The sequence below is a fragment of the Phaenicophaeus curvirostris genome, chromosome 16, assembly GCF_032191515.1.
Source record: "Phaenicophaeus curvirostris isolate KB17595 chromosome 16, BPBGC_Pcur_1.0, whole genome shotgun sequence".
Classification (NCBI taxonomy): domain Eukaryota; kingdom Metazoa; phylum Chordata; class Aves; order Cuculiformes; family Cuculidae; genus Phaenicophaeus; species Phaenicophaeus curvirostris.
This window is the reverse complement of record NC_091407.1, coordinates 15,484,090-15,509,271: the sequence shown is the minus strand read 5'-3', so window position 1 is coordinate 15,509,271 and position 25,182 is coordinate 15,484,090. Positions and strand designations below refer to the sequence as shown.

Below are 25,182 nucleotides of genomic sequence, written 5' to 3'. Positions count from 1 at the left end.
AGGGACTGTAATGAGGTGGGAATAGGAAAGGTCTGGTAGCAGATACATCCTGCATTAGGGACACACTGTGGTCCTCTGTGTCCCATTACGGCTGCTCTGAGCGCATCTTTCCTCCCCTGCTTTGAGTCCCTTCCTGCTCAGAGGGCACCTGAGCTTCTGGCAGGCTTTACTGGGGATGGTGCAGCTCAGGGATGAGCAGCCCTTGTGGATCGGGCCTATCCAGGCACTTCGGATCTAGTTGTTGGATCCCTTCAAGAACTTGGGTCCCTCGGTCCTTGCCTGGGAGTTCTTTGCCCATTGCTCTGCAGCTGTGCTGTGCCAGGAGTGGCCTTTTGGTGGTCCAAGCAGGTGGGTGGCTCAGTCCCTGCTGCGTGCTGGCACCCAGGACAGTGTCCCTATGTACATCTCGGGGATTTAAGCAGTTCCAAATAAGGCCACGTGCTTTCCTGGGGTGATGCGAGCACCTCATACGGTGTCCTGGCCTGGAGGAGAAACCCAGCACGCTGCACCATGCCAGCAGCAGGGGAGCAACACAGGTCTCTGACAGGAGGGAAGCACCATTTCTCTGCCATCTCTCAGGGCTTTCCCTTTCCTCTTTCAGGCAGTGCTGGCTGCTCAGCTTTAGCCATTGCCTGCCGTCTAAACCCAGGTTTTTCAGTGGCAAGGCTGCAGCAGATGTCCAAGTGCTGCTCGGGCTGCTCACGCCTTCCCCCTCTGCTTTAATTAGAGAAGGCTGCTCCCGTGCTGCAAAGGTCCTGGGATCAAATCTGCCTAATAACCTCCTTCCCTCCCTGTTCCGTGTTGTTCCACTTAATCCTGTAATTACCTCTGCAAAGCTGCCGCAGCCCCTGGGCTGCTGGGTGGTGACCCTCGGCCTGCTGGAGGCACCAGCATCCGTGTTTGGGGAAGTTTGTTCTCCTCGCCCTGGCTCACCTGCTGCACCTGCCTCGTGTATTCAATTTGGGGAGCCAAGCGCTCACCCCATGCCTCAACATCAGGAGATTCGGAGCTCTGGGAATTCATCTGCGCCTGGCATCGCTCTCAGCAGCAATAGGAAGGGGAATCCGTGGCAGGGCTGGAGCTTCGCCCCAGCGAGCTTCCAGCAAGGCAGGGAAATGCCGCTGGTCGCCTTGGGAAGTGTGTTGCTGGAGGAAGAAGGGGTGTGGAGGCGTTGGATGCGGTAGCTAATTTTTTTTAAAGCACTTCTGAAGCGCCACGGCGGCGTGACTTCCTTCCAAACCGCACGGCTGTTAGCATTCCCCGAGTGGAGCAGTGAGGAAATAGCCCACCTCAAAAACGCAGCCACTTCTTGGGAGGAGCAGGAGGGCGGCTGCTTCCTTGAAAAGGGGGAGCCCTGCCGCTAGGTCCCCCCCACCCTATGGGTGCTGCTGGTGGCCAGGAGCTGGGGGCCACCTTTGAGATGCTGGCCCTGGGACACACACCCCATCACTTATGTCCCTTCTTGTGCCAGATCCAGGCAGGCGTTGGGCTGGATTCTGTGCCAAGGGTCTCATCCCATTTCTCCCTGCTTAGTCAACAGTGCCTCCATATCATTTGAACCTGGGGCAGAGAAGATGAGAAGTGGAAAGTGGGGGCAGATGGGGGCTGGGGAGGGAAATACCCACTCCCAGGCCTCTCTGGCAGCTTGCCGGCAGTCCCAAGGTCACGCTGAATATGCATAAAAGGGAGCAGATTGCAGCTTGCCCTCCTCTCCGATATGGAGGTGAGGCCCGTGGAGACCACCGGCCCCGGCTCTCTTTCAGCTGGATAATGGGGTGAGCTGAGTGCGGAACGTGCGTGCCTGTGTGTGGTCTCGCAGATGATAATGATTTCCATTCATGCCCTGCCTCCGCGGCGACGATGTGCCGCTGGGCGAGCGTTGGCTTCCCTGGTGGCTGGTGCCCAGCAGGAGCAGAGCCCCCGAAAGCTGGGCACCAAATCCCTGGGGCTTGTGCCTTGGTGTAGCTGGCAGGAGGGTCAGAGTTTCCCATCAGGGTGGGGAGGACAGGCAGGAGATGCTCCTGTCCCCCTTGTACCCCAAAAGCAGCTGTAACCCCAGCCTGGGTCCTGGACCTGCTGCCCCAGCCCTGCTCATAGCACCTTCGACTCTGGGTTCACCTCTTTCCACCACTGGGCGCTGATGCCAGCTCTCTCTCCTGGGCAGGTTTTTCCTCACACCTTTGGGTCTCACCAGACAGGGAATTCAAAGGTCTTTGCAGGTAGCATGCTTGAGCGTGGTCCTGTGTCCATCGTGTAGCAGAGAGGAAGTGGTGGGTAGAGGAAACTCCTCGATAGGGTTTAGTGAGTGCTGTGTACGATGCACCCTGAGCCCCCCTGGTGTGGATGGGTACAGCTGCTGAGGCATCCGGGGCTTTCTCCTCCTCTCTCCTCCCAACACAGAGGTCTTCCCACAGTGTTGTCCCCATCCTACGTGCTCCCTGGGACTGGTGGGACTGGAGGTGGTTGTGGCTGCAGCCAGTTGGGTTCCCCTCTATGAGATATGTGGTGGGGTGATGGAGGAGCTGGCATCATCACGGGACTGAAAGGGCTGTGCTGGCCTCTACCAGAATGTGTGTGGTCAGGTCTTGCCAGGCATTGTGGCTGAGAGAGCTGGGGGTGTTTAGCCTGGAGAAGAGGAGGCTGAAGGGAGACCTCATTGCTCTCTACAACTACCTGAGAGGAGGTTGTGGAGAGGAGGGAGCTGGGCTCTTCTCCCAAGTGACAGGGGACAGGATGAGAGGGAATGGCCTCAAGCTCCACCAGAGGAGGTTTAGGCTGGGCATTAGGAAAAAAATTTTCCTGGAAAGGGTCACTGGGCACTGGCAGAGTCTGCCCAGGGAGGGGGTTGAGTCACCTTCCCTGGAGGTGTTTAAGGGACGGGTGGATGAGGTGCTGAGGGACGTGGTTTAGTGATTGATAGGAATGGTTGGACTCCATGATCCAGTGGGTCCTTTCCAACCTGGTGATTCTATGAATCTATGATTGCAGGGGGTCCATCAGCATTTCACTGCCCACCATGCTGGGTATAAGCCTGTGGGCTGCCAGGAGCTCTGGCTCACTGCTGGCTGCTCAGCACCAGGTGGGTCCCAGAATTGTGTTGGGGAGGGGGTTAATCAGGCTTTGCTCCACAGTTCCACAAGAGACAAATGCTCAGGAGCTTGCAGCAGCCATGGCTTTGCCTCCTGCAGTGGAGCCAGGGCTCATGACAGAGCTGCTTGCGGTGGGGATGCTCTTCCCAGCCTGGGGCTTGTAGCACATTGCTTACTCTGCTGTGGTGATGGCTACATCCCTGCTGCTCCCCTCTGATCCCGCAGCCCGTGCCTGCATGCTGTGCTCCTCATGTAAGGGGTTCCCAGCACTCCAGGCATTCCTGGGAGAGCATCCCTTGTCCTGCTGCCCCTGAGCCATGGGCTGCTGTATCCCCAAAAGGCTCTGCAGCACTGCTGGATAGTGGGGTGATGCAGAGACCACCAAGGAAGCGGCCGGGTTTTCAGCACTGAGCATATCCTTTTCCATCAGCAGAGGATTAAGCGATGAGGAAAGAGCACGGAGGTGGCAGGGCCAGGATTTGTCCTGAAGGATGTGTCCAGGGATGGGCTGACGCGCTGTTCCCGCTCGCCCTCGGCGGGCACGGGCTCTGGTGTTGGCTGCCCAGCTAAGCGTGGCTGGGAAGGGAGGAGCTTCCTCTCATTAGTGGTTTGGCAGCCTGGGAAGAGGCAGCTTTCTTCCACAGCCACGCCGCCTTCTTCTTTTTATTTGCAAAAGGGGAAAAAAGAAACCAACCCTGAACCAAAACAAAAATCCTGGATGACTGGAAACAGCCTTGTTGGGCCAAAACAGGCAGCTGGGTGAGCAGGAGTGGTGCTGGGGGCTGTAAACGGGCAGCAGAGCCTCAGTTGTGACGTGTTGCCAGCACAGGGCCTTGTTCTGAGAGTGGAGCACAAACACCAACTCGTAGAAACACAGAATGGTTTGGGTTGGAAGGGACCTCAAAGCCCATCCAGTCCCACACCCCTGCCATGGGCAGGGACACGTCCCACTGGATCAGGGGCTCCAAGCCCCATCCAGCCTGGCCCTGAACATCTCCAGGGGTGGGGCAGCCACCACTGCTCTGGGCAACCTGGGCCTGGGCCTCCTCACCCTCATAGCAAAATATTTCTTCCCAAGATCTCATCTCAGTCTCCCCTCTTGCAGCTGGAAACCCTTCCCCTCATCCTCTCCCTGCTCTCCTTGATCAAGAGCCCCTCCCCAGCTTTCCTGGAGCCCCTTTCAGCTCTAAGGTCTCCCCGCAGCCTTCTCTTCTCCAGGCTGAACAACCCCAACTCTCTCAGCCTGGCCTTGTACGGGAGGTGCTCCAGTCAACCTGTAAGGATTTACTGTGGGAGAGGAGACCATGGGGGCATCTCTTCCCCATGCCCTGGCTGTAACATGGGCTGGTAGAGGCTGGAGAACCCAGCTGGGTGGCCGGGTGGGGAATGGCCAATCTGCATCTTGTGGGATGGTCCTGCTGCAGCCTGAGCCGGTGGGAGGGGACGTGATCTCCAATCCTTCTCTTCCAACCTCCAAGCCAGCAATGCAGTAGATGTGCTCTGATCTCTGAGAGCCACCCAGAACCCCTGGCACTGTGCTGCAGCTGCCGAGATGGGAACCCAACCAAGCCCTGCGTTTGGACCTGACCTTCCTTCCATTAACAGACTGGCCAGACCCAGACCTGCGTTTCTTGGGGGTGAGGCCAGAATAATGTCCTTTTGCCAGTGGGAATGCTTAGGGAGTGTGGCGATGGGATTCGGAGGGGATCCAGCCCTCAGCTCAGAGAAGCAGGACGCTGCTAGGGCAGGGAAAGTGATGCTGGAGCCAGAAGCCCTGGCCCTTCATCCTGATGAGCTCCTGCTTGTTGTGAAATGTCCCCGCAAGATGTTTTCACTGCTGCTCCTTTCTCCTGCATTGGCAGGAGCAGTTTCTGGCTGCACTTGGATAACTTGGGGTCTGCAGCTACTGTTGCAGATGAAAGGTCTCTCCAGCTCTTCCCCACCACCAGTCCTTGGCAGCTGTGCAGTGACAGGGGTCTCACTGTACATGACAACTAGGGCACGCATCAGTGTGCCTGTCATCCCTGAGACAGTTTGTAGGAGGCTGGAGAGGCTAGACCTTGATTTCAACCTCCTCTTTCACTCAGGATTTCACTCCTGATGAGGAGCTGATTAGTGTGGATGAGGCAGCGCAAAGTAATTGTCTCCCTGCTCCGCTCCCAGGATACTGAATCAGTAGATGTGGGGTGGGAAGGAGTGCACAGGTCAAGGACCAGATATAGAATCATAGAATCATAGAATCACCAGGTTGGAAAAGACCCACTGGATCATCGAGTCCAACCATTCCCATCAATCACTAAACCATGTCCCTCAGCACCTCGTCCACCCATCCCTTAAACACCTCCAGGGAAGGTGACTCAATGCCCTCCCTGGGCAGACTCTACCAGTGCCCAGTGACCCTTTCCATGAAAAAGTTTTTCCTGATGTCCAGCCTAAACCTCCCCTGGTGGAGCTTGACCCCATTCCCCCTTGTCCTGTCCCCTGTCCCTTGGGAGAAGAGCCCAGCTCCCTCCTTTCCACAACCTCTTCTCAGGTAGTTGTAGAGAGCAATGAGGTCTCCCCTCAGCCTCCTCTTCTCCAGGATAAACACCTCCAGCTCTCTCAGCCACTCCTCATAAGGCCTGTTCTCCAGCCCCCTCACCAGCTTCATTGCTCTTCTCTGGACTCGCTCCAGATATGATGGTGTTACCCATCCCTCACCAGCCTCTTCACACAGGCAGTGCCGTGGCTGTGCCGTTCCTGGTGGGGCTGCCAGTGCCATTTACTCTCTTTTCCCTCTCTCCAGGGAGAAGCCCAGAAGCCAATTCCACCACCCTGGGAGGATGGAGGTCCTGCAGCTCCTGCGCCTGCTCCTCACCACTGCCATGCTGGGCCTCTCCCAGACGGTGAACCCCTTCATGGCCCAGCAGAACCCCCCAGACCCCTGCTATGATGAGAACGGCGCTCCTCGACGCTGCATCCCTGAATTCGTCAATGCCGCCTTCGGGAAGGAGGTTCAAGCCTCGAGCACGTGTGGGAAGCCCCCGACGCGGCACTGCAACGCCTCGGACCCCCGCCGAGCCCACCCGCCTGCCTACCTGACCGACCTCAACACTGCCTCCAACATGACGTGTTGGCGCTCGGAGACCCTCTACCACTCGCCCCAGAACGTCACCCTCACCCTTTCCCTCGGCAAGAAGTTCGAGGTGGTCTATGTAAGCCTCCAGTTCTGCTCACCCCGGCCCGAATCCACTGCCATCCTCAAGTCCATGGACTATGGCAAGACCTGGGTGCCCTACCAGTACTACTCCTCCCAGTGCCGTAAGATCTATGGCAAGCCCAGCAAAGCCACCGTCACCAAGCAGAATGAGCAGGAGGCCCTCTGCACCGATGGCCTCACAGACCTGTACCCCCTCACGGGGGGGCTCATCGCCTTCAGCACCCTTGATGGGCGACCCTCTGCCCAGGACTTCGACAGCAGCCCCGTGCTCCAGGACTGGGTGACGGCCACCGACATCCGCGTGGTCTTCAGCCGCCCCCATCTCTTCCGGGACCTGGGCAGCCGAGATGCTGGGGAGGAGGATGGAGGCACTGGCTCGACCCCTTATTACTATGCCGTGGGGGAGCTGCAGGTCGGCGGGCGCTGCAAGTGCAATGGGCACGCGGCGCGCTGCGTCAAGGACAAGGAGCAGAAGCTGGTGTGCGACTGCAAGCACAACACCGAGGGTCCTGAGTGCGACCGCTGCAAGCCCTTCCATTATGATCGGCCCTGGCAGCGGGCCAGCGCCCGCGAGGCAAATGAGTGTCTGGGTAAGTGATTTTTAAATGCTTTTCTTTTTTTTTTCTGGGGCTGACCCCTTTCCATCATCTTCCAGCAGTCCTGGAAGACTGGGGAAGTCCCACTGGACTGGAGGCTGATGTTGTGCCCATCTACAGGAAGGGTTGCAGGGAGGACCCAGAAAATTACAGGCCTGTCAGTCTGACCTCAGTGCCAGGGAAAGTCATGGAGCAGGTGATCTTGAGTGCTATCATGAAGCACATGCAAGAGAACCGGGTGATCAGGCCCAGTCAACACGGGTTCACAAAAGGCAGGTCTTGCCAAACTAACTTGATCGCCTTCTATGACAAAGTGACTCGGCTGCTGGATGAGGGAAAGGCTGTGGATGTATCTTCCTGGACTTCAGTAAAGCCTTTGACACAGTTTCTCCCAGCATTCTGCTTCAGAAACTGTCACCTCAGCCTGGACAGGCGCACACTGTCCTGGGTGGAAAACTGGTTGGATGGCCGGGCCCAGAGAGTGGTGGGAAATGGTGTGAAATCCAGCTGGAGGCCAGTGACAAGTGGGGTTCCCCAGGGCTCAGTGCTGGGTCCAGCCCTGTTCAATGTCTTTATCAATGACCTGGATGAAGGCATCGAGTGCACCCTTAGTGAGTTTGTGGATGATGCTAAGCTGGGTGGAAGTGTGGATCTGCTGGAGGGTCGGGAGGCTTCAAAGGGATCTGAACAGGCTGGATCCATGGGCTGAGACCAATGGCAGGAGGTTTAACAAGGCCAAATGCCGGGTCCTGCACTTGGGGCACAACAACCCTGAGCAGCTACAGACTAGGAGAAGTCTGGCTGGAAAGCTGCCTGGAGGAGAGGGACCTGGGGGTGTTGGTTGACAGCGACTGACCATGAGCCAGCAGTGGCCCAGGTGGCCAAGAAGGCCAATGGCATCTTGTCTTGGATCAGAAACGGCATGGCCAGCAGGTCCAGGGAGGTTCTTCTCCCTCTGGACTCGGCACTGGTGAGACCGCACCTTGAATCCTGTGTTCAGTTTTGGGCCCCTCACCACAAGAAGGATGTTGAGGCTCTGCAGCGAGTCCAGAGAAGAGCAACAAAGCTGGTGAAGAGGCTGGAGAACAGGCCTTATGAGGAACGGCTGAGAGAGCTGGGGGTGTTTAGCCTGGAGAAGAGGAGGCTGAGGGAAGACCTTATTGCTCTCTCCAACTACCTGAAAGGAGGTTGTGGAGAGGAGGGAGCTGGGCTCTTCTCCCAAGTGGCAGGGGACAGGACGAGAGGGAATGGCCTCAAGCTCCACCAGGGGAGGTTCAGACTGGACATTAGGAAAAAAATTTTCACAGAAAGGGTCACTGGGCACTGGCAGAGTCTGCCCAGGGAGGGGGTTGAGTCACCTTCCATGGAGGGATTTAAGGGACAGGTGGACAAGGTGCTAAGGGGCATGGTTTAGTGTTTGATAGGAATGGTTGGACTTGATCATCCAGTGGGTCTTTTCTGATGTCATGATTCTATAATTCTATGATTCTGACACCCAAAAATGGGTCATTGGGAGAGGAAGTGGTGGTTGCTGAGCTGAAGCAATGGAGCATGCTTGTCTGGAGATGCTGAGAGGCATCCTCCTCACTGGAAGGCTGGGAAAGGCACAGGCACCTGCCCTGTCTCTGCTGCAGGTGTCCCTGTGATGTGCAGTGGTTTGGCGATGAGCCCAAGCATCAAAACCCTCTGAAAAATCACCCGTGTCTTCCAGCTGGTCAGCAAATTTCAGTGTGGGATGCAGGATGCCTGGCTGGGAGTGTTTCCTTTGGAAAACAGCAAAACAGCTTTCCCTGCGCCAAGAAGGGGAATCCTGGTGGCCCCCTGTGAGATGTGCTTTGGGGTGGGGAACAGGCAGCAAAGCCTCATGGGAATTAAGGAAATACTTCAAGATACCGCAATGCAACATTTTATAATAGAGTGGTTTGGGTTGGAAGGGACCTCAAAGCCCATCCAGTCCCACCCCCTGCCATGGGCTGGGACACCTCCCACTGTGTCCAACCTGGCCTTGAACACCTCCAGGGATGGAGCAGCCACCACTGCTCTGGACAACCTGGCCCAGGGCCTCCTCACCCTCATCATGAAGAATTTTTTTCCTAATGTTTAGTTTTCCCCGTCAAATTTAAAGCCATTATCATTCGCATTTAGTCTGGCATGGTGCTTTGCATAGTGGTTTGAGCTTGTCTGTCCTTGCAAATGTTTCTACAAGTTAAAAATATTATCGTGGAACTGAAACATTCCCAAAACACCAAACCAGTATCGCTTGGCGGTCCTACGTATTAATCTTTGTGGGCTTCAGGTGGAGGTTTTCGCCTTTCATCCTGGTTTGGGATGGGGCTGGGGGATGTTGGAGCCCTGTGAAGGGCTCCGTGGGAGTGGGAGGAACAGCCTCTTGCTCCTCCTGGACCGCAGCCCAGGTCCCAGAGGGTGGCGGGAGGATGGAGACTACAGAAAGCTGTACCATTAATCAGCCCCTGAAAGGCTCAGTGGATGTGCCAGAGGTCAGAGAGACTTGTTAGTATTTGTGATCGATGTCTTGTTGAGATCCCAGCTGTCAGCTTAAATATATATGTTACAAAGGCAATGGATTCAAAGCAAGTGCCAGAGGCAACGCTTTAAGCCATCTCATGCCCTGTGGGAATGTGTCCGCCCTTGCGTCTTCCCCCTTTTCTGAGAAAGATGGGTTTTGGAGCAAAGCTCAGAAAAAGACTACTCTCAGCTCTGCCCTGGCCCACGGCTGCTGGCAGGTCAGGCAGAGGAGGGCTCCGTCTGCTGAACCCATGGAAACCCCCTGGGACAAAAGGAGGACCCTGACCTGAGGGCTGCCTCCCTCGTGGCACCACGTTGCCACTGGTAAAGCAGTGGAGGTGGCTCTGCCAGCTCAAAAGGGAGGAGGCTCATTTTAGGGGAGCATCTGCCGATCTCCTGTCAGTCAGTCCATCTTGTCCATCACCTGGTGAGGGTCCCACTCCACAGGGCTGTGCTTCTGAGCATCCCTACCCCTAGCTGTGTCACCCTTTTGGCAGATGCAGCTGAAAACATAAATAAGGGAGAGAAGAGGAGGCATGAGCGCAGCACGGTCCCTTCAAGCTCCCCCCTGACAAGCCCCACGCACAATGACCCTTCCCCGAGCTGCGTGTGAAAGCAGTTTTTCCTGTTAATTCGCTCCTCTTCTTTCTCCCTTTCCCCTCTCAGGCTTTGTGCCCTCTCTGAAGGGACCTGAAAGAGCTTCTCCATCACCCGCCTCTGAAGGGCTTAGCAGCTGAAAGCTGGATTAGCTCCCCGAGCTTTCCCCTCTGTGCCTTTCAACAATGACATCTCCCCAGCCAGCATGAACAGACGCAGCAATTAGCACCAATTAAAAGGAGAGCCCGCACGGGAAGTTCCTTTTGCTCAGCCTAGGGGCTGTGGGGTTTCGGAATCTGTGCCGTGGCCGGGCATGAGTGGTGCTGGTTTGTGGTGGTGGATGTTTGCTGATGATGCTGGTTTGTGGTGGTGGATGGTTTTGGGTGTTACTGGTTCGTGGTGGTGGATGGTTTTGGGTGATGCTGGTTCGTGGTGGTGGATGGTTGCCAGTGACGCTGGTTTGTGATGGATGGTTGCGGGTGATGCTGGCTTATCATGGTGGATTGTTGCATGCGGCTGGAAAGGGATAAGGACAATGAGGGTGTGTGGCTGCAGGAGCCTGACAGTCCAGTGCCAGCTGAGAGGCAGGGTTGCAGCACCCCAGAAGTGGATCTGGATGGAGCCACGGAGCTGGTACAGCTTTGGGTTGTGATGGGATGTCACCTCTTGGCTTTGTGCTCCCTGGCGCTCCAGGGAGGGAATGGGGAGTGTCCCTCTCCAGCACATGGTGTCTGCCTGCGCTGGTGTAGGGACATATTGATGTCATGCACCATGTCACGGTGCCGGGACATCCATCCATGCAGCTGGAGGTTAGGGAAAACTTCTCTTCACAAGGATTTCTGCCTCTGGCTGGTGTGGGGAAATACAGAGGCAACACCTCCCTGAGGTCTGAGTGTTGGCACAGGGCAGGACCCCACCACAGCTGTGGCATTCACAGGGACATCGCCCGGCTGTGGTGTTATGGGGCTCAGCGTGACTTTGGCAAGCTGACAGGTTTGGGGGTGTCACAGCTGGGACAGCGACCGTGGATTTGTCACGCTGAGGGCACGGTGCCAGCTCTGTGTCCCTGGGTGAATGGCCCTATGCAGGGAATGGCCCTGTTGGTGGAGAGTGGTACTATCGGTCCATGAGGTACTATCGGTCCAGAGGGCTCTCGGGCTCTCCCCATGCCCGAAAGGGCTGTGTCACCCACATGAAGCTTGCCCTGCCAACAATGAGATGTTCTATGTACACTCTGGTTTCAGGGAAAAGAGAAGGGCAGGAAAAAAGAGAGAGCTGTATCCCAATCCATGTGTACCCCCAGCTTTCAGCCTGGATGAGACTCAGTGAAGGACAGGACATCATCCAGAGAGATCTGGACAAGCTGGAGAAGTGGGGCTGCGTGAACTTTATGAGGTTCAACAAGACCAAATGCAAGGTCCAACACCTGGGTCAAGGCAATGCACAGTTTCAATACAGGGTGGGGAATGGATTGCAAGCAGCCCTGAGGAGAAATGCTTGGGGTGCTGATTGATGAGAAGCTCCACATGAGCTGACAACGTGGGATTGCAGCCCAGAAACCAACTGTGTCCTGGGCTGTACCCAAAGGTGTGGGACCAGCAGGGAGGGAGGGGATTCTGCTCCTCTGCTCCACTCTGAGACCCCACGTGGAACCTTGTGTCCAGCTCTGGCGTCCCCAGCATAAGAAGGAGATGGAACTGTTGGAATGGTTCCAGAGGAGGCCACAAAGATGATCCAAAGGCTCTAGCACCTTTGCTGTGGGGATGGACTGAGAGAGTTGGGGTTGTTCAGCTGGAGAAGAGAAGGCTGAGGGGAGAACTTAGAGCAGCTTCCAGTCCTGAAATGGGCTCCAGGAATGCTGTGGAGGGGCTCTTGGTTAGGGGACACAGTGGTAGGACAAGGGGGAATGGTTTTAAATTGGAAAGGGAAGGATGTAGACTAGACACTGTGAAGAAATTCTACACGTTGAAGGTGGTGAGGCCCTGGCCCAGGTTGCCCAGAGCAGTGGTGGCTGCCTCATCCCTGGAGGGGTCAAGGCCAGGTTGGAGAGGGCTTGGAGCCCCTGATCCAGTAGGAGATGTCCATGGCAGGGGGTGGAACCGGGTGGGTTTTAAGATCTCTTCCAACCCAAAGCATTCTCTGATAATCCTGGCCAAGCAGCCAGTGGGAGCAGGATCACCAGAATCCTGAGCCCCCCCATATGATACACATCAAGCTTTATTCTTCCAGTGTTGTGTCCCCTCCTTCTCGCCGCCGTGGAGCTGCATGGGGCAGCGCGGTCACCTCCTCTGCAGCCCATCCTGACACCCCCCAGCCTGGGCAGGGGGGGAAGCGGATTAGCACGAGGCAGCCACTGGAAGTAATTGATGCACTTGCTGGGAACGCGGGAGCCCTTGTTCCCTTTGTGGCTGCCACGGCGGGAGCGCTCCCCGGAGCACCGGGATAAAGCCCAGGGCTTGCTTTGATCCAGGGGACTCGCAGGGAAGGGTTTGCACTCTCCAGGGAAGACCTGCGTTTAAGGCTGGGGTCTGTGGGGACTAATCTGGGCTGCCAGGGCCTGAAAACCGATCCCTGGAGCAGTGATGGGATTGAGAGGATCCCGTGTGCTCCCCTTGTGTCCTCTGCCCCTTCCTATACATCTCGGTTTTCTTCTTCTGTCTCGGTATTTTCCATGCCAAAACCATCTCAGGAATCCCACAGAGAGCTGGCCCCAGGGCTGTTTTACTCCATGGAGCAGGATCTGTGCTGTCAGTGGCCTGTTGGCAGTCGCATCTGCAGGCCCTTCCCTCGCAACAGGGCGCTCCTCACCCTCTCCCCAGCAGATGTGCTGGAATTTAGCGGGTTTCCAGCAGGGTCTTTCCCCGGGGATGGCAGCAGGGAGTGGTTTGGGGTAGGGGATGGGTTTTGGAGGTGGGCAAGCAGGCAGCACGCCCCTGCCACCCCTGCCTCATGCCTGGTTCCCATGGGGTGCAGCATCCTAGCAGATCTGGTCTTGAACACGAGATCTAGTGGGATCTTGAGCACTTGATCTAGTGAGAGGTGTCCCTGCCCATGGCAGGAGTTGGAACTGACTTTGAGATCCCTTCCAGCTCAAACCATTTTATGATTCTATGATCTGGGGTGGAGCGGGGAGGCAGCACTTGTCTGACCATCCTGCATCCTTCCAGCTGGGATGGGACTGGAGAGGTTCAGCCTTGTCCCTTGCACCCCTGTTCTCATCTCACAGCCCCTTGAGGAGGGCGCTCTGCTTCTGTTTCTCCTCCTGCTTTTTTGTGGCAGAGGTGGGAGCCCTGGCCCCTCTTCCTGAACACCTTCCCTGTGGTGGAGAGGCAGTGCAGATGGAAGGAAAGGGACTTTTCTGGTCTCATTTCCCATTCCTGGGGTGGAGGTGCAGCCCCATCCTGCCCCGCCGTCCTGGCCGGGCTCTCCTCCAGCCAAAGCAGGGGCGTAGCTCAAATCCACTGTGGGTTGGCAGCAGCAGCTGGTCTAGGGTTTCGCTGAGCCGGCTGCCTTTGCTAATTATTCCCAGGGAACTTGTAGGGGTGGCCGAGCCCCTCTCCTGCATCCCGAGCTCCATTGCCTGCCATGCATGTGCACTAGCTCATAGATCCCTGCCCGAAACACCTCTCGTGCTGTCACCTCGGGCTCCTCCATCCACAGCCCAGAGGAGAAAAGGTTGTGGGGTGGCCCATCTCCTGGGCAGGGGCTCTAACACCATCACAAGGGGGACAGAATGTTGCTCCACGGCAAGGTATCAACATTTAATTAGTCTATTATTGCAAATTATTAGATCTTGTGATTGTTTAATTGCTCATATGATTGTTTAATTGCACATACTGTACAAGGGCGGAAGCGAGCTACCACGTAATTAGCCCCAAACTGTGCAATTAAATTCTTATTAATACCCCAAACAGCAGGGAACATTCAAGCCTTTAATTAGTGATTAACAGGAGACAGACAGAGCATGCAAGTGAGTCGGCACTGAGGAACAGTGCAAGTATTTAGCCGGGTATGGGGGGGACCTGTCTGCTCCAATTAGCACTGGGTGGCTGCCCCGGGTGGGGTGAGGGGACGGTCACGCATGTGGGTCCTCAAAGAAGGGGAAACCACCCATCCAAGCATGGCCAAGCCCAGCCAGGTCCCCGTGTTGGCTCGGAGGGATTGAGCCCAAATCCCAGCTTGGCTCCTGTTTTGCTGCCCCCGAGCCCAGTCTGGGAGCACCAACGCAGGGCAGGCAGCATCGCTGCTCACAGGCACAGGGGCAGGTGCGGGGCAGCAGGAGGAGGTTTCTCCCCAAAAGCTGCATCTCGATGCCAGGGAAAGGTGGCCCTGGGGCTAATGGGGAGGTGCCAACCAGGAGCACCACAGCCTGCAGCAAGGTCAGTGATGCTGCCAAAAAAAACCCTGGCCAGTTTATCTCTCACCAATTAAACCGGAGGCAAAGAGGGCGGCGAATCATTTACCCAACCGTTCTACTCCACTGCCCATCACCTCCCCTCTGGGCAGCCGTGCCCTGTCCTTCCCTAGCGGATGCTAGGCGTTCACAGGGCAGTTTGAGCATTCCCAGCAGGACAGCAAAGCTGCCTTTTGGGGTGACTCAGCTGGCCTTTCAGTGATGCAAGGGAATAATGAGGCCCCCCTACCCCCAAAACATTGCTCCGTTCCTGCAGTTATGTGTGGCTGCTCCACTTCAGCAGCACAAACCACCCTGGCTTCTCCCTGTCCTATTAGCTGGAGAGTGCAAGAGCAGCCTGGATGTCGGGGTGCTTCACTGCATCTCTCCTGGCCCCAACAAAGCCTGGCTAAGTGTCAGCATCCTCGGTGCAGCCGCATCTGAGGCTGCATAGGACCCCAGGCAGTATTTGCTGCTCTTCCTCCAGCTGCCACATCCCAGTGCCCAGCCCCGGGTCAGAATTTGCTTGAAAGTTCCTATTTTTCACCAGCACTAGGGGAAAATAATGAGCTCTAGAGGCATGAGCCCCAGAGGCACCTACCACCACAACAGGGTGTTACTTTGATGCCTGCCATGTGATTTTTACACTAATCTCATAACACAGGGGGAGCTGAGCTTGGAGCGCGTGGTGCCAGCGGCACCGACGCCGGCACCAACCTTACACTCGACTCATTTAAGCCTCCAAGAGGCCTCGTTTTTTGGGCTGGGGTTTGCTCCAGCTTTCTTCCCCCAGCGACTCCAAGGCCGGAGCAATGAAGCAGGCGAGGGAGCATTTGATCTGCGCGGGCTGGGGCTCCCACTGGTGCTGCCGGCCAGTGGGGAGGCAACTTCACACGACCGCCACGCCAGGCCTGAGCAGTTAAATGTGGGCTGACACGTTAATGAATTTCGCAGGATGCCTGGAAAAACTCTCACCCAACCTCAATTTACCAGCGTGGGGAGGGGGGCCAGGGCTGGGGGAGGAGGGTTGCCGCGTTTGGCCAAAGGAAATCTTGTTCCCATTATCTTTTTGCGAGAGTGTTTAGCAGGAACGGGCATTGCTTTGCCTTTTTATCTTGCACACGTGGAACAAGGCAGGGGGGCCGTGCAATTCCTGGGGCTAATGAAAAAATAATGTGTGTGTGTGTGTGTGTCTGCAGGGGCGTGTGTTGGTGTAAGTGCATGTGCAAGTGCATGTGTGTGTGTATTTTTGTGTGTGCACACATGTGGACGTATATATGAACACAGATGCTTGCATGTGTGAGCAAACATGTTTGTATCCGTGTGTGTGTGCACACAGTTGTGTGTTTGCCCATGTAGCGGTGTGTGGATATTTCTGTGCATATGTGTGTGTGTGTGTGTGTGTGCGCACTTATGTGTGTGAACACATCATAGAATCACTAGGTTGGAAAGGACCCACTGGATCATGGAGTCCAACCATTCCCATCAATCACTAAACCATGTCCCTCAGCACCTCGTCCACCCATCCCTTAAACCCCTCCAGGGAAGGTGACTCAACCCCCTCCCTGGGCAGACTCTGCCACTGCCCAATGACCCTTTCCATGGAAATTTTTTCCTAGTGTCCAGCCTGAACCTCCCCTGGTGGAGCTTGAGGCCATTCCCTCTCGTTCTGTCCCCTGTCCCTTGGGAGAAGAGCCCAGCTCCCTCCTCCCCACAACCTCCTTTCAGGTAGTTGGAGAGTTGGTCTCCCCTCAGCCTCCTCTTCTCCAGGCTAAACACCCCCAGCTCTCTCAGCCGTTCCTCATAAGGCCTGTTCTCCAGCCCCCTCACCAGCTTCATTGCTCTTCTCTGGACTCGCTCCAGAGCCTCAAAATCCTTCTTGTGGTGAGGGGCCCAAAACTGAACACAGGATTTGAGGAGCGGTCTCACCAGTGCCAAGTACAGAGGGAGAAGAACCTCCCTGGACCTGCTGGGCGTTTGCACAGCGGACCCCTCAGCTGCACCCCTCCTTCCCACACTTGTCTGCTTCAGCCGAGAGCTGCCCTGTCCCTACATGTGCCCTTTCTCCTCTGCCCTGACATCCCATCACAGGCTTTGTGGGGCAGCAGACTCTGCACATCTGGCTGGCACGTTGGGGCCAGGTGTGCCTGTCCCATCCTGCTCCCCCGGCGCAGGCAGCAGGCACTGGGGCAGCTCCAGCCCACCCAGGGAACTCCCAGCTTTCACCTCCAGCCCTCACCCTCTCCCCTTCCCTTGCAGCCTGCAATTGCAACCTGCACGCCCGGCGCTGCCGCTTCAACATGGAGCTCTACAAGCTCTCGGGGAGGAAGAGTGGCGGCGTCTGCCTCAACTGCCGGCACAACACGGCGGGACGGCACTGCCACTACTGCAAGGAGGGCTTCTACCGAGACCTCAGCAAGTCCATCACGGACCGCAAGGCCTGCAAAGGTAAGCTGCAGGATCTCCGTCGGGGCAGCATAGTCTCTTCTGGTCTCCTTGCTCTTCCCTTCCATCCTTGGGATCTTGCTCTGCTCGGAGCCCAAGTGCTGCCGCTGGCCTGGGCCAGATGGGACCTGCACCTCTCCTCTCCCTCCTTTAGCTCCTGTCCAAGCCCAATTGATTTCTCTTATCTCTCCCTACTCAGCCCACTCAGTGGAGCCTTTTTCCTCTGAGAAGCCTCAAAATAACAGTTCCACCAAAGAATTTGAGATAATAAAACACCTTGCTGGTCCTCAAGAACTGGCAGGATCTAGGCTGAAACACCGAAGCACACAGAAGATTGGCCACAGCCGCTCCGAGGCTGAGAATTCACCCCAATCCCTTTTTTTTCCAGCTTACATTACAAGTACCTCCCAGAAAGGAGAGCAGTGTCCCTCTCCAGTGTATTGCACAGCTACATGGGCAACAACCAGCTTTGCTGCTGCAAGGATGTGATGCTAGCATGTTTATGTAGGGCCTACAGGAATGGCTGAAGTTGGTTTCAGACCATTAATGTTGTGGATTTGGCTTTTGGGGTTCCTCCCTCTGGTGCATTAGTGCTGTTTGTAGGCTCCCTTGGGTCTGGGATGGAATAGATAAAATCCCTCTATTTCCTGTGCTGTGGAGCTGCCCCTGCCTCTCTCCATCCTCCCTGGCTGAGCCCAGGGAGGATTGGCAGTAGCCCCTGGGTCTTGCTGCAGCAAAATTCCTGTTTCCATGAGGATTTTCATCAAGTACTGGAGACTCATGGCAGCTCTTGTCTGGCATCAGGGCTCAAGAGGCACTGGGAGTGGCTGCGCCACCTCCACTTCACCTTGCATCATGTGTGGGCAGCACACAACCTCCCAACTCCTGCCCCAAATGAAAGATTTCTGCTTCCCTTTGATTCACCAGCTCCTTTGACTTTTGCTGCCGGAATTATCTGATAAAATCCCAAGCGGATGCCTCACAGACACTTGCCTCCCTGTGGGACCCAGGATCCCCAGTGCCACCCCTGTGCTGGGCATTGAGGACTCAGTTTCTGCTCCAGCCAGGGAAGAGAGTGCTTACCAAAACACTAATAATAACCTTCAAATATATTTTTATGTATTACTTAATTATAACAAGCTGGATTTGGCTGGGTGAAGGGTGACTCAATCTAGCCTGGCTCAATGTGTGGGTCAGAGCTGGATTTGGTTCTGTGGGACTGGGGACACTGTGGGTGCAATGTAAATTGCCACCATAGGCAGCAGGGAGAGGGAGAGGATTCTGCCCCTCTGTTCTGCTCTGGTGAGACCCCACCTAGAGTCCTGTGTCCAGTCCTGGAATCCTCAATGCAAGAAAGATATGGAAGTATCGGAGTAAATCTAGAGGAGGCCACGAAGATGATCCAAGGGCTGGAGCACCTCCGCGATGAGGACAGGCTGAGAGAGTTGGGGTTGTTCAGTCAGGACAAGAGGAGGCTGAGGGGAGACCTCACCACTGTCCACAACTGCCTGAAAGGAGGTTGTAGTGAGGCAGGTTTGGTCTCTTCTCCCCAGTGACAGGTGGTAGGATGAGAGGAAATGGCCTCAAGTTGTTCCAGGGCAGGTTCAGATCTGACATCAGGAAATATTTCTTCACTGACAGGGTTCCCAGGCCCTGGCAGAGGCTGCCCAGGCAGGTAGTGAACTCTCCGTCCCTGTAGGTGTTTAAAAGACAGGCAGACAAGGTCTTTAGGGATGATGTAGTAATGGACAAGTACAGTTGGACTTGTTGATCTCAAAGGTCTTTTCCAACCACACGCTTCAATGATTCTGTGATTCTATGAAGGGGAGCTGGTACTGCCAGAGGGATATAAATGCACGGAGACATGACAAGACAGCCTGGGCTTGGTTTTCCCAAAGATGTGTCCTGTACCTGCAGATCAGATACCTGTACTTCTGCAAGAGAAAAGAAAGAAAAGGAGAAGCAAGGCTCATGACAGCAGATCTTAAAAGCCAGCATGGAGCAAGCTGCTGTGAAGCAGGCCTCTTCTCCCAAGTGCCAGGTGACAGGACAAGAGGGAATGGCCTCAAGCTCCACCAAGGGAGGTTCAGGCTGGACATTAGGAAAAAAATTTTCACGGAAAGGCTCATTGGGCACTGGAACAGGCTGCCCAGGGAGGTGGTTGAGTCACCTTCCCTGGAGGTGTTTAAGGGACAGGTGGATGAGGTGCTGAGGGACATGGTTTAGTGATTGATAGGAATGGTTGGACTCGATGATCCTGTAGGTCTTTTCCAACCTAGTGATTCTGTGAACTCACAGCTGCAGCTTTGAATGAAGGCCTTTGCACTCACCAGAGCACTGGTCCAGGACAGAATCTGGGGATCCCTGCAAAGACAGATGTTGCAGGCATTTGGAATGAAGCTCCGTTCATATGCAGGAGGTGAAATACTAGCCCAGAGGCCAGGAACAATAACACTTTATTTAAACAATCCCCAAAGCATGTTACTAAATAACTATCCAACCATGGTTCATCTCTGCTGTGATGAAACATCTTTGAAATTGGCACAAAAATACTGACTGCAGATTGTGCAAGGCCATGTCTCCTGCTGGCAATGGCGATCGGGGAGGTGAGGTCTTCCCCACCAGCAGCCACTGTCACTGCTGGATGCTGTGAGATGGAAAAGCTGGGAGGATGGAAAAGGCAGAACAACCTACAGGTTTAATTCAATGGTGGTAATTGAAAAGTCAAATAAAGAATGGCTGCGCATTAATCCCTGTAATTTAAACAAAGCTGTAAACCGTGAGCTTTCTCCAATGAAAACTGGTGGATCAGTAGCAGCTAAGCCTTAAGATGCAGAAATACCCTCAATATTAGGTGCAAGACACGCTTTCTGGCAAGCACAGCTCAATGAGTTAAGCTCCAATCTAGTGACTTAATCCACCATTGAGGCACTGTGGATCCTGGCAGCCGGCAGGGCCGTGAGCGGCCGGGCTGCTGGTGTGGGTAGCAGGTGTGGGGCTGTGCTGTGTCCCTGGTGTCAGCATTACCGGGGGGACAGGATGGAATCCTCGCAGCAGCCCCCTCTGTGAGTCACATCAAGATGAGAAGGGACAGAGATGCTACAGCTGGAGCCGTGGGATGTGTCCTTGCTGGGATGTAGGACCAGTCAGGGTAAGCTTTGGGTGTTGCCTGGGATACTCTTCCCATCAGAAGGAGCAATGGATTTTGTGGAGTGTGGGAAATCCCGTCACGGCAGGGCAAGGGGCATAGAGAGTGGTCTGGCAGAGACCAAGCTCCTTTCCCAAAGACACCTGTGTTGTAGATGTAAAATAAGCAAAGCTGCCTTAATTGCTGATCCAGGTAAAACATCGAGAGTCATTGAAAGCTGCCTTCTATGACATGGAGAGAGATCTGAGATGAAGTGGATCCCAAGTGTGCTGAGGTTTATGATCATCCTTAAACTTTACACTGCTGGCGCTCAGGAGCTTGTCCATGACGTGCAGAGCTAAGCACTTGGTTAAATCTTTGTTGGAAGCTTGCCTTTGGCCATAAATTATTCAGGGCATGCACTGTCCGTCCCTGTGCATGCAGAGCAGGACCAAAGGCTGCAGGGACTGTTGAGCTCTCCCTGTGTGATGCTCTGGGGTGGGTTGTCCTTCACCAACTGGAGATGGAGCTGTAGCCCTGGGAGCGCTCCCAGTACCACTGATGGGACAAGAGCCCCCTGGGCAGGGCAGCACTGGGATGATGCTGGCAGCACTGGGCTCCTCTTTTCAGGACAGGTGGTGATGAGGATGGTTGGTTCTTCATGCCCAGCCCCATCAACAGAAGCCTAAGCCTTTGCTAGTGGAAAAGAGACAAAGCAATGGATGGTTTCCAAGATGTGTACCTGCCAGCTCATCAAAGACACCTGCTTCCTCCAAGTGCCACAGAGCCCAGCCAAGCCGGTGCAGGAGAGCCTTGTGGAGGAGGCATACAGAGAGCATCGAGGTGTGTCTGAAGCAGCTGAAATGGCCCAGAACACAGTGATTCAAGAGAGAATGGTAAGCCCAATGTTCTCTGCCAGGTGAAGCAGTGGTGCTGTTCCCATGGGTCATCCGGGGCTGGCCAAGCACTGGACTATTGCTGCTGGCTTTGCTCCTCACAGTGCAGGGCTGGACCATGCCTTTATCTCAGGACCTTTGAGGCTCCACGATGACCTGACAGCGGCTGTTTGCAGGAGAGCTGGCAAAGCAAAGCCTGACTGGCTGGGGAAGCCCACCCGCCCTGGTGGGGGACGAGCCTGTGGTGGCTGAAGAAAGACCCCGTGTTTCCAACGGCGCTGCGTCATGCCAAGACTCCCTCACTCACTGCCATTTGTTATCACAGCTGAGCCCCCAAAATATACTTGTCAGAAAGACGTCTGCGTCCAGTCCCAGCCAAGATCTGATAAGGATGAAGCATCTGGTCCCCATTAGAGGCTGCTCGCTCTGGTTTCTGGCTGTGTGGGAGGGGGCCTGAGGAGCAGCTCCGTGGTGCTCCCACCAGTCTCATCTGGTGAAAATTAGGGAAACGATAACATCGGGAGGCTGCGGGGGCATGCGGGGGAGATGTTTTTGTTTTGCTTTGGAATCACGTTCAACTCTTACACTGATGGAGGCTGAGATAACCTCCTCCAGCTCATAGCCAACCAAGCCCTGGGCAGGCAGATGGGAAGGTCCTCTCCTGAGTCAGCATCTCCTTCCTGTATTCCTCCATGCAGACTGCCCTTGGTGGGCCCGTCATCCACTGTGAAGTGATGGAGAGCTGCTTTGGGTCTATTCTGAGGGTGAAGAACATCTTCTGCCTACCTCAGGTGTGGCTTGTCCCTGGGGAAACTGTGGTAGAAAGACGTGGGGACATCCTTTGGCCAGGCTCAGCAGGAGGCAGGGCGGGCACTGAGGCTCATGAGCTTGGGAAGCATTGAGATGACCTACTTCACACCATCCTAAAACCAAGACAAGTCCAAATTTGTGTAAAAGCTCAGTGTAGGTTCAGCTCCATGGACTGGAAAGCTCAGAAGTGAGGAAGGGAGTGGAGGAAATGCTTTTCACTGCTGTGACAGGAACATTGTGCTGGGGCTGGGGTGGGGGAAGAGCAGACCTGAGCATGTCTCTGTCCTCCTTCTGTCCTTGCAGTGCCCCCAGTCCCACCCTGGCCAGGGCTTGGCCCTGTGTGAGTCCCACTCCCTTTGCTTGCACAGGACGAGGCCGACAGCAGGTATGGGGCTGCCTGTGGAAACCTCTCCTCCTGCCTGCGTGTGTTCCAGGCTGTCCTCAGAGCAGCTGCCCGCAAAGGAGAGAAACCATTCTCCTGGTGTCTGGACCTCAGCAGAGGCCATACCCTGGCCAAGCCTTTCATCAGTCTGGAGGGTTCCTGCGCCCCAGCGGTGTGCAGGAAGGGCTCACCTCCTCCTCGCCTCTCTGGGCACGGCACATTGGGTCCAATTTGTGGTTTCTGGTGTGTGTTGCCTCTCATCGAAGCTTTTCTCTCTCTCCAACCAGCTTGCGACTGCCACCCTGTTGGCGCAGCCGGCAAGACCTGCAACCAGACAACGGGGCAGTGCCCGTGCAAGGATGGCGTGACCGGCCTCACCTGCAACCGCTGCGCCAAGGGCTACCAGCAGAGCCGCTCTCCAGTGGCCCCCTGCATCAGTGAGTGCCCTGCCCTGTGCACAGGGACCCTGCCGGCCTCGGGGGATGCTCTCCTTGGGCTGGGTCCAGCTGGTGCCTCTCCATGGCCCAGCCGTGTGCAGGTGGCTTGTGGTGGGAGGGAGGGTGAGAAGAGAGGGAGTCTGTCCTTACGGGTGTCTTCCAGGAGGTGGTAGAGATAGGACAGCTGGGTCAACTTCTAGTAGCACTCTCGCTTCACCTCCACCAGTGCAAGAGGCTCTGAAAGACCCCTTGGGTTATGGGTTCCAGCTGGCTGAAGCAGCTCTGCTGGGTCACATCATCAGCTGCAGCAAGGTGCTCCCCTCACCCGGCTGAGCCCTGCATATGGTCAGGTCTGGGGCAAGGCCAGATCCTGCAGTTGCTGTAAAATCACATTTATTTTTGCAAGGGGTCTGAGTTGGACCCAAGCAACAGAGGAACAACATCCCGCCCTGCAGCATCTGCTGGCACTGGTAGAGCAGTGGGGTGAGGTAGCACTGCTGGCTCCTCTCCCTCTGTTCTTCCCCAGATTTGGGGCTAGGGCAGAATTTTCCCCACAGTTTGTCTCCGGGAGTCCAGGGAAAGTCTTGTCTTCACCTGCACTTATCCTCGTGCTGCGCAGTCTGCAGCATGCTCAGATCAGCCAAGCATCTGAGTTTAGATGAACTTGAGAATCTGAGGAACCTCTGTCCCTGAAGTGTGTCTTCAGGGCAGCACCTTAGGTCTCTTGGGCGTTGCAGCATCTCAGCCTGTCCCAATTTACTGAGCTCAGTTTGAGCATCTATAGGTCCATGCAATATTCGGATCAGAGTCATCATAGGTACAGTTGGACTTGATGATCTCAAAGGTCTTTTCCAACCAAATAATTCCATGATTCTGTTATTCCTCTTGTTGTCTTTCATAGGAGCTGCCTGAAGTGATGCACAAAATCCCCTCTGCACCCTGTTTTTGCCTAGGTATCACCCCTAGAGCTGGGGGCCCCTTTCCTTAAGACATCTCTCCCTTTCTTTTCCAGAGATCCCTGCCATCAACCCCACCTCCCTGGTCACCAGCACAGAGGCACCTGCAGGTAAGTGCTCTCTGCCCAGGGATGTCCCATTCCACCTTCACTCTCTCTGGTGGGCTGAACCCCACCAAACCCTTTGGTGGAAAGATTAATTGTGAAAGATTTTGGCAAACAATTTTCGCAAAAACCAAACAGCTGAGATTTGAAATCCTACACCTTCATGGAAGGAGGCCAGCAAAGCTCGAGGGGACTTTCTCAGGGAAAGGGTCACTCCATCCCCTCCGAGGAGGAAGGCAGGGATGTGGCACACCGGGGCCTTGCAGGTTATGGCAGAGGTTGTGCCATGCAGCCCCTACAGCTCAGTGGGGGCTTGGGTGTTGGCTTTTTTTCATCTCCTTTCATCAGTGTCAGTGTAAGAGGTTTCTCCTTGGTGCCCTTTGCCTCTGTGGTGCTCTGTCTCTGAGCAGCACCAAGGTGATGGGGTATGGCTGGCTGCCGGCTGCAAGGAGGCTCAGGAACCACTGTGTCAGGGTGTGAGCTGCCAGGTCTTCCCTGGGACACGGGTAGCACGGGGCTTGCACTGTCCAGGTCACAAGGAGTGGAATAGCTGGGTCTAAGCTGCTCATGCTGACTCTGCAGGACCATGGAGTGATGGGACCACAGGAGAATTGACGTCACTGCTGCTGTTGCCTAGTGGGAGAGGGATGCAGGCTTTGTGTGTGTGAGGGAGGAATTTCACCTCCTCTCCTTATTGCTCGAACCACCTTTCTTCCATCAGACACCTTTCTGCCATCTCATTTCTCTTCCTGGCACCTTTGTGTCCCATGTGGTCCCCAGAGGTGGGTGCTGCTGGTGACAGGCCAGGTCTCCAGAGGCACACATGGCAGTGCATTGGAGGGCACCAGAGCAGAGCTTTTCTCTCCTGCCACAGTCCCATTGGCATTGTAGCGTGGCGGTTCTGAGCTATCCCACCTGTACCCCTCTGAAAGGATCCAAGCCAGGTCAAGGCAGGGAGCAAACTAGGGTTAAAAAAGAAGCCCCTTTCTTCCCCAGGCCACCCTTCACCCTGCTGTCCCCAATTTCTTGGTCTTTTCCCACATGCCAGAGTTATGGAATAAATATCCTGCGCCATCCTTCACTCCATCTCATGGTACATGGTCCTGGGAAGAGAGCAGAGGCCCCAGCAGCTGAGAACAGCAGGAATTGGGAAATGGAGCAGACTGAGCAGAGGGAAAGGGGGATTTGGACGGGTTTATTGCAAACAGAGTGTGACACATGGAGCAGAGTTAATCAAGGTGACTCCCCTCCAGTGCTTTATAGATAGGAACAGTCGTAGAGTGATGTCTGATATTTTCAGCTGCGTAAAAATAACTGGCACTCACTGGGTGTTTACTTTGTTTTAGTAGAGCAGGTCTGCCTTAAACTGCCTCTAGTTTTATCTGTGGGTTTGTTGTTTTAAGATTTCTGGCTTCTAGCTCAAATATCTTTAATGCAAAGTAGTCTGCCTCTGCCCAGAGTCTGCACTCGGGGAGCAGGGGACCCAGCTGGGGTCCTGCTGTGCCCTGTACTGGCAGGGATTGGAGATGGGGTAGGTCATGCTGCCTTGCCTCAATCTGCCTGGGATGCCCACCCTCCAGTTGGCTCGTGCATTGGCTGGACTGGCCACAGCAGAGCCCCCTGTC

General features: G+C 55.3%; 1 protein-coding gene across 2 annotated transcripts in view; it reads left to right on the top strand.

The window, feature by feature from the left end:
• NTN3 (netrin 3) overlaps positions 1-25,182 on the top strand; it is a 33,128-nt gene that overhangs the window by 4,482 nt on the left and 3,464 nt on the right. For both annotated transcript variants that reach the window (XM_069870147.1, XM_069870146.1), the window contains 4 exons: positions 5,875-6,878; positions 16,660-16,848; positions 22,348-22,497; positions 23,510-23,563. In XM_069870147.1, the coding sequence (XP_069726248.1) occupies positions 5,912-6,878; positions 16,660-16,848; positions 22,348-22,497; positions 23,510-23,563 (1,360 nt within the window). In that variant the 5' untranslated portion in view covers positions 5,875-5,911. The remainder of the gene's footprint in view (positions 1-5,874; positions 6,879-16,659; positions 16,849-22,347; positions 22,498-23,509; positions 23,564-25,182) is intronic.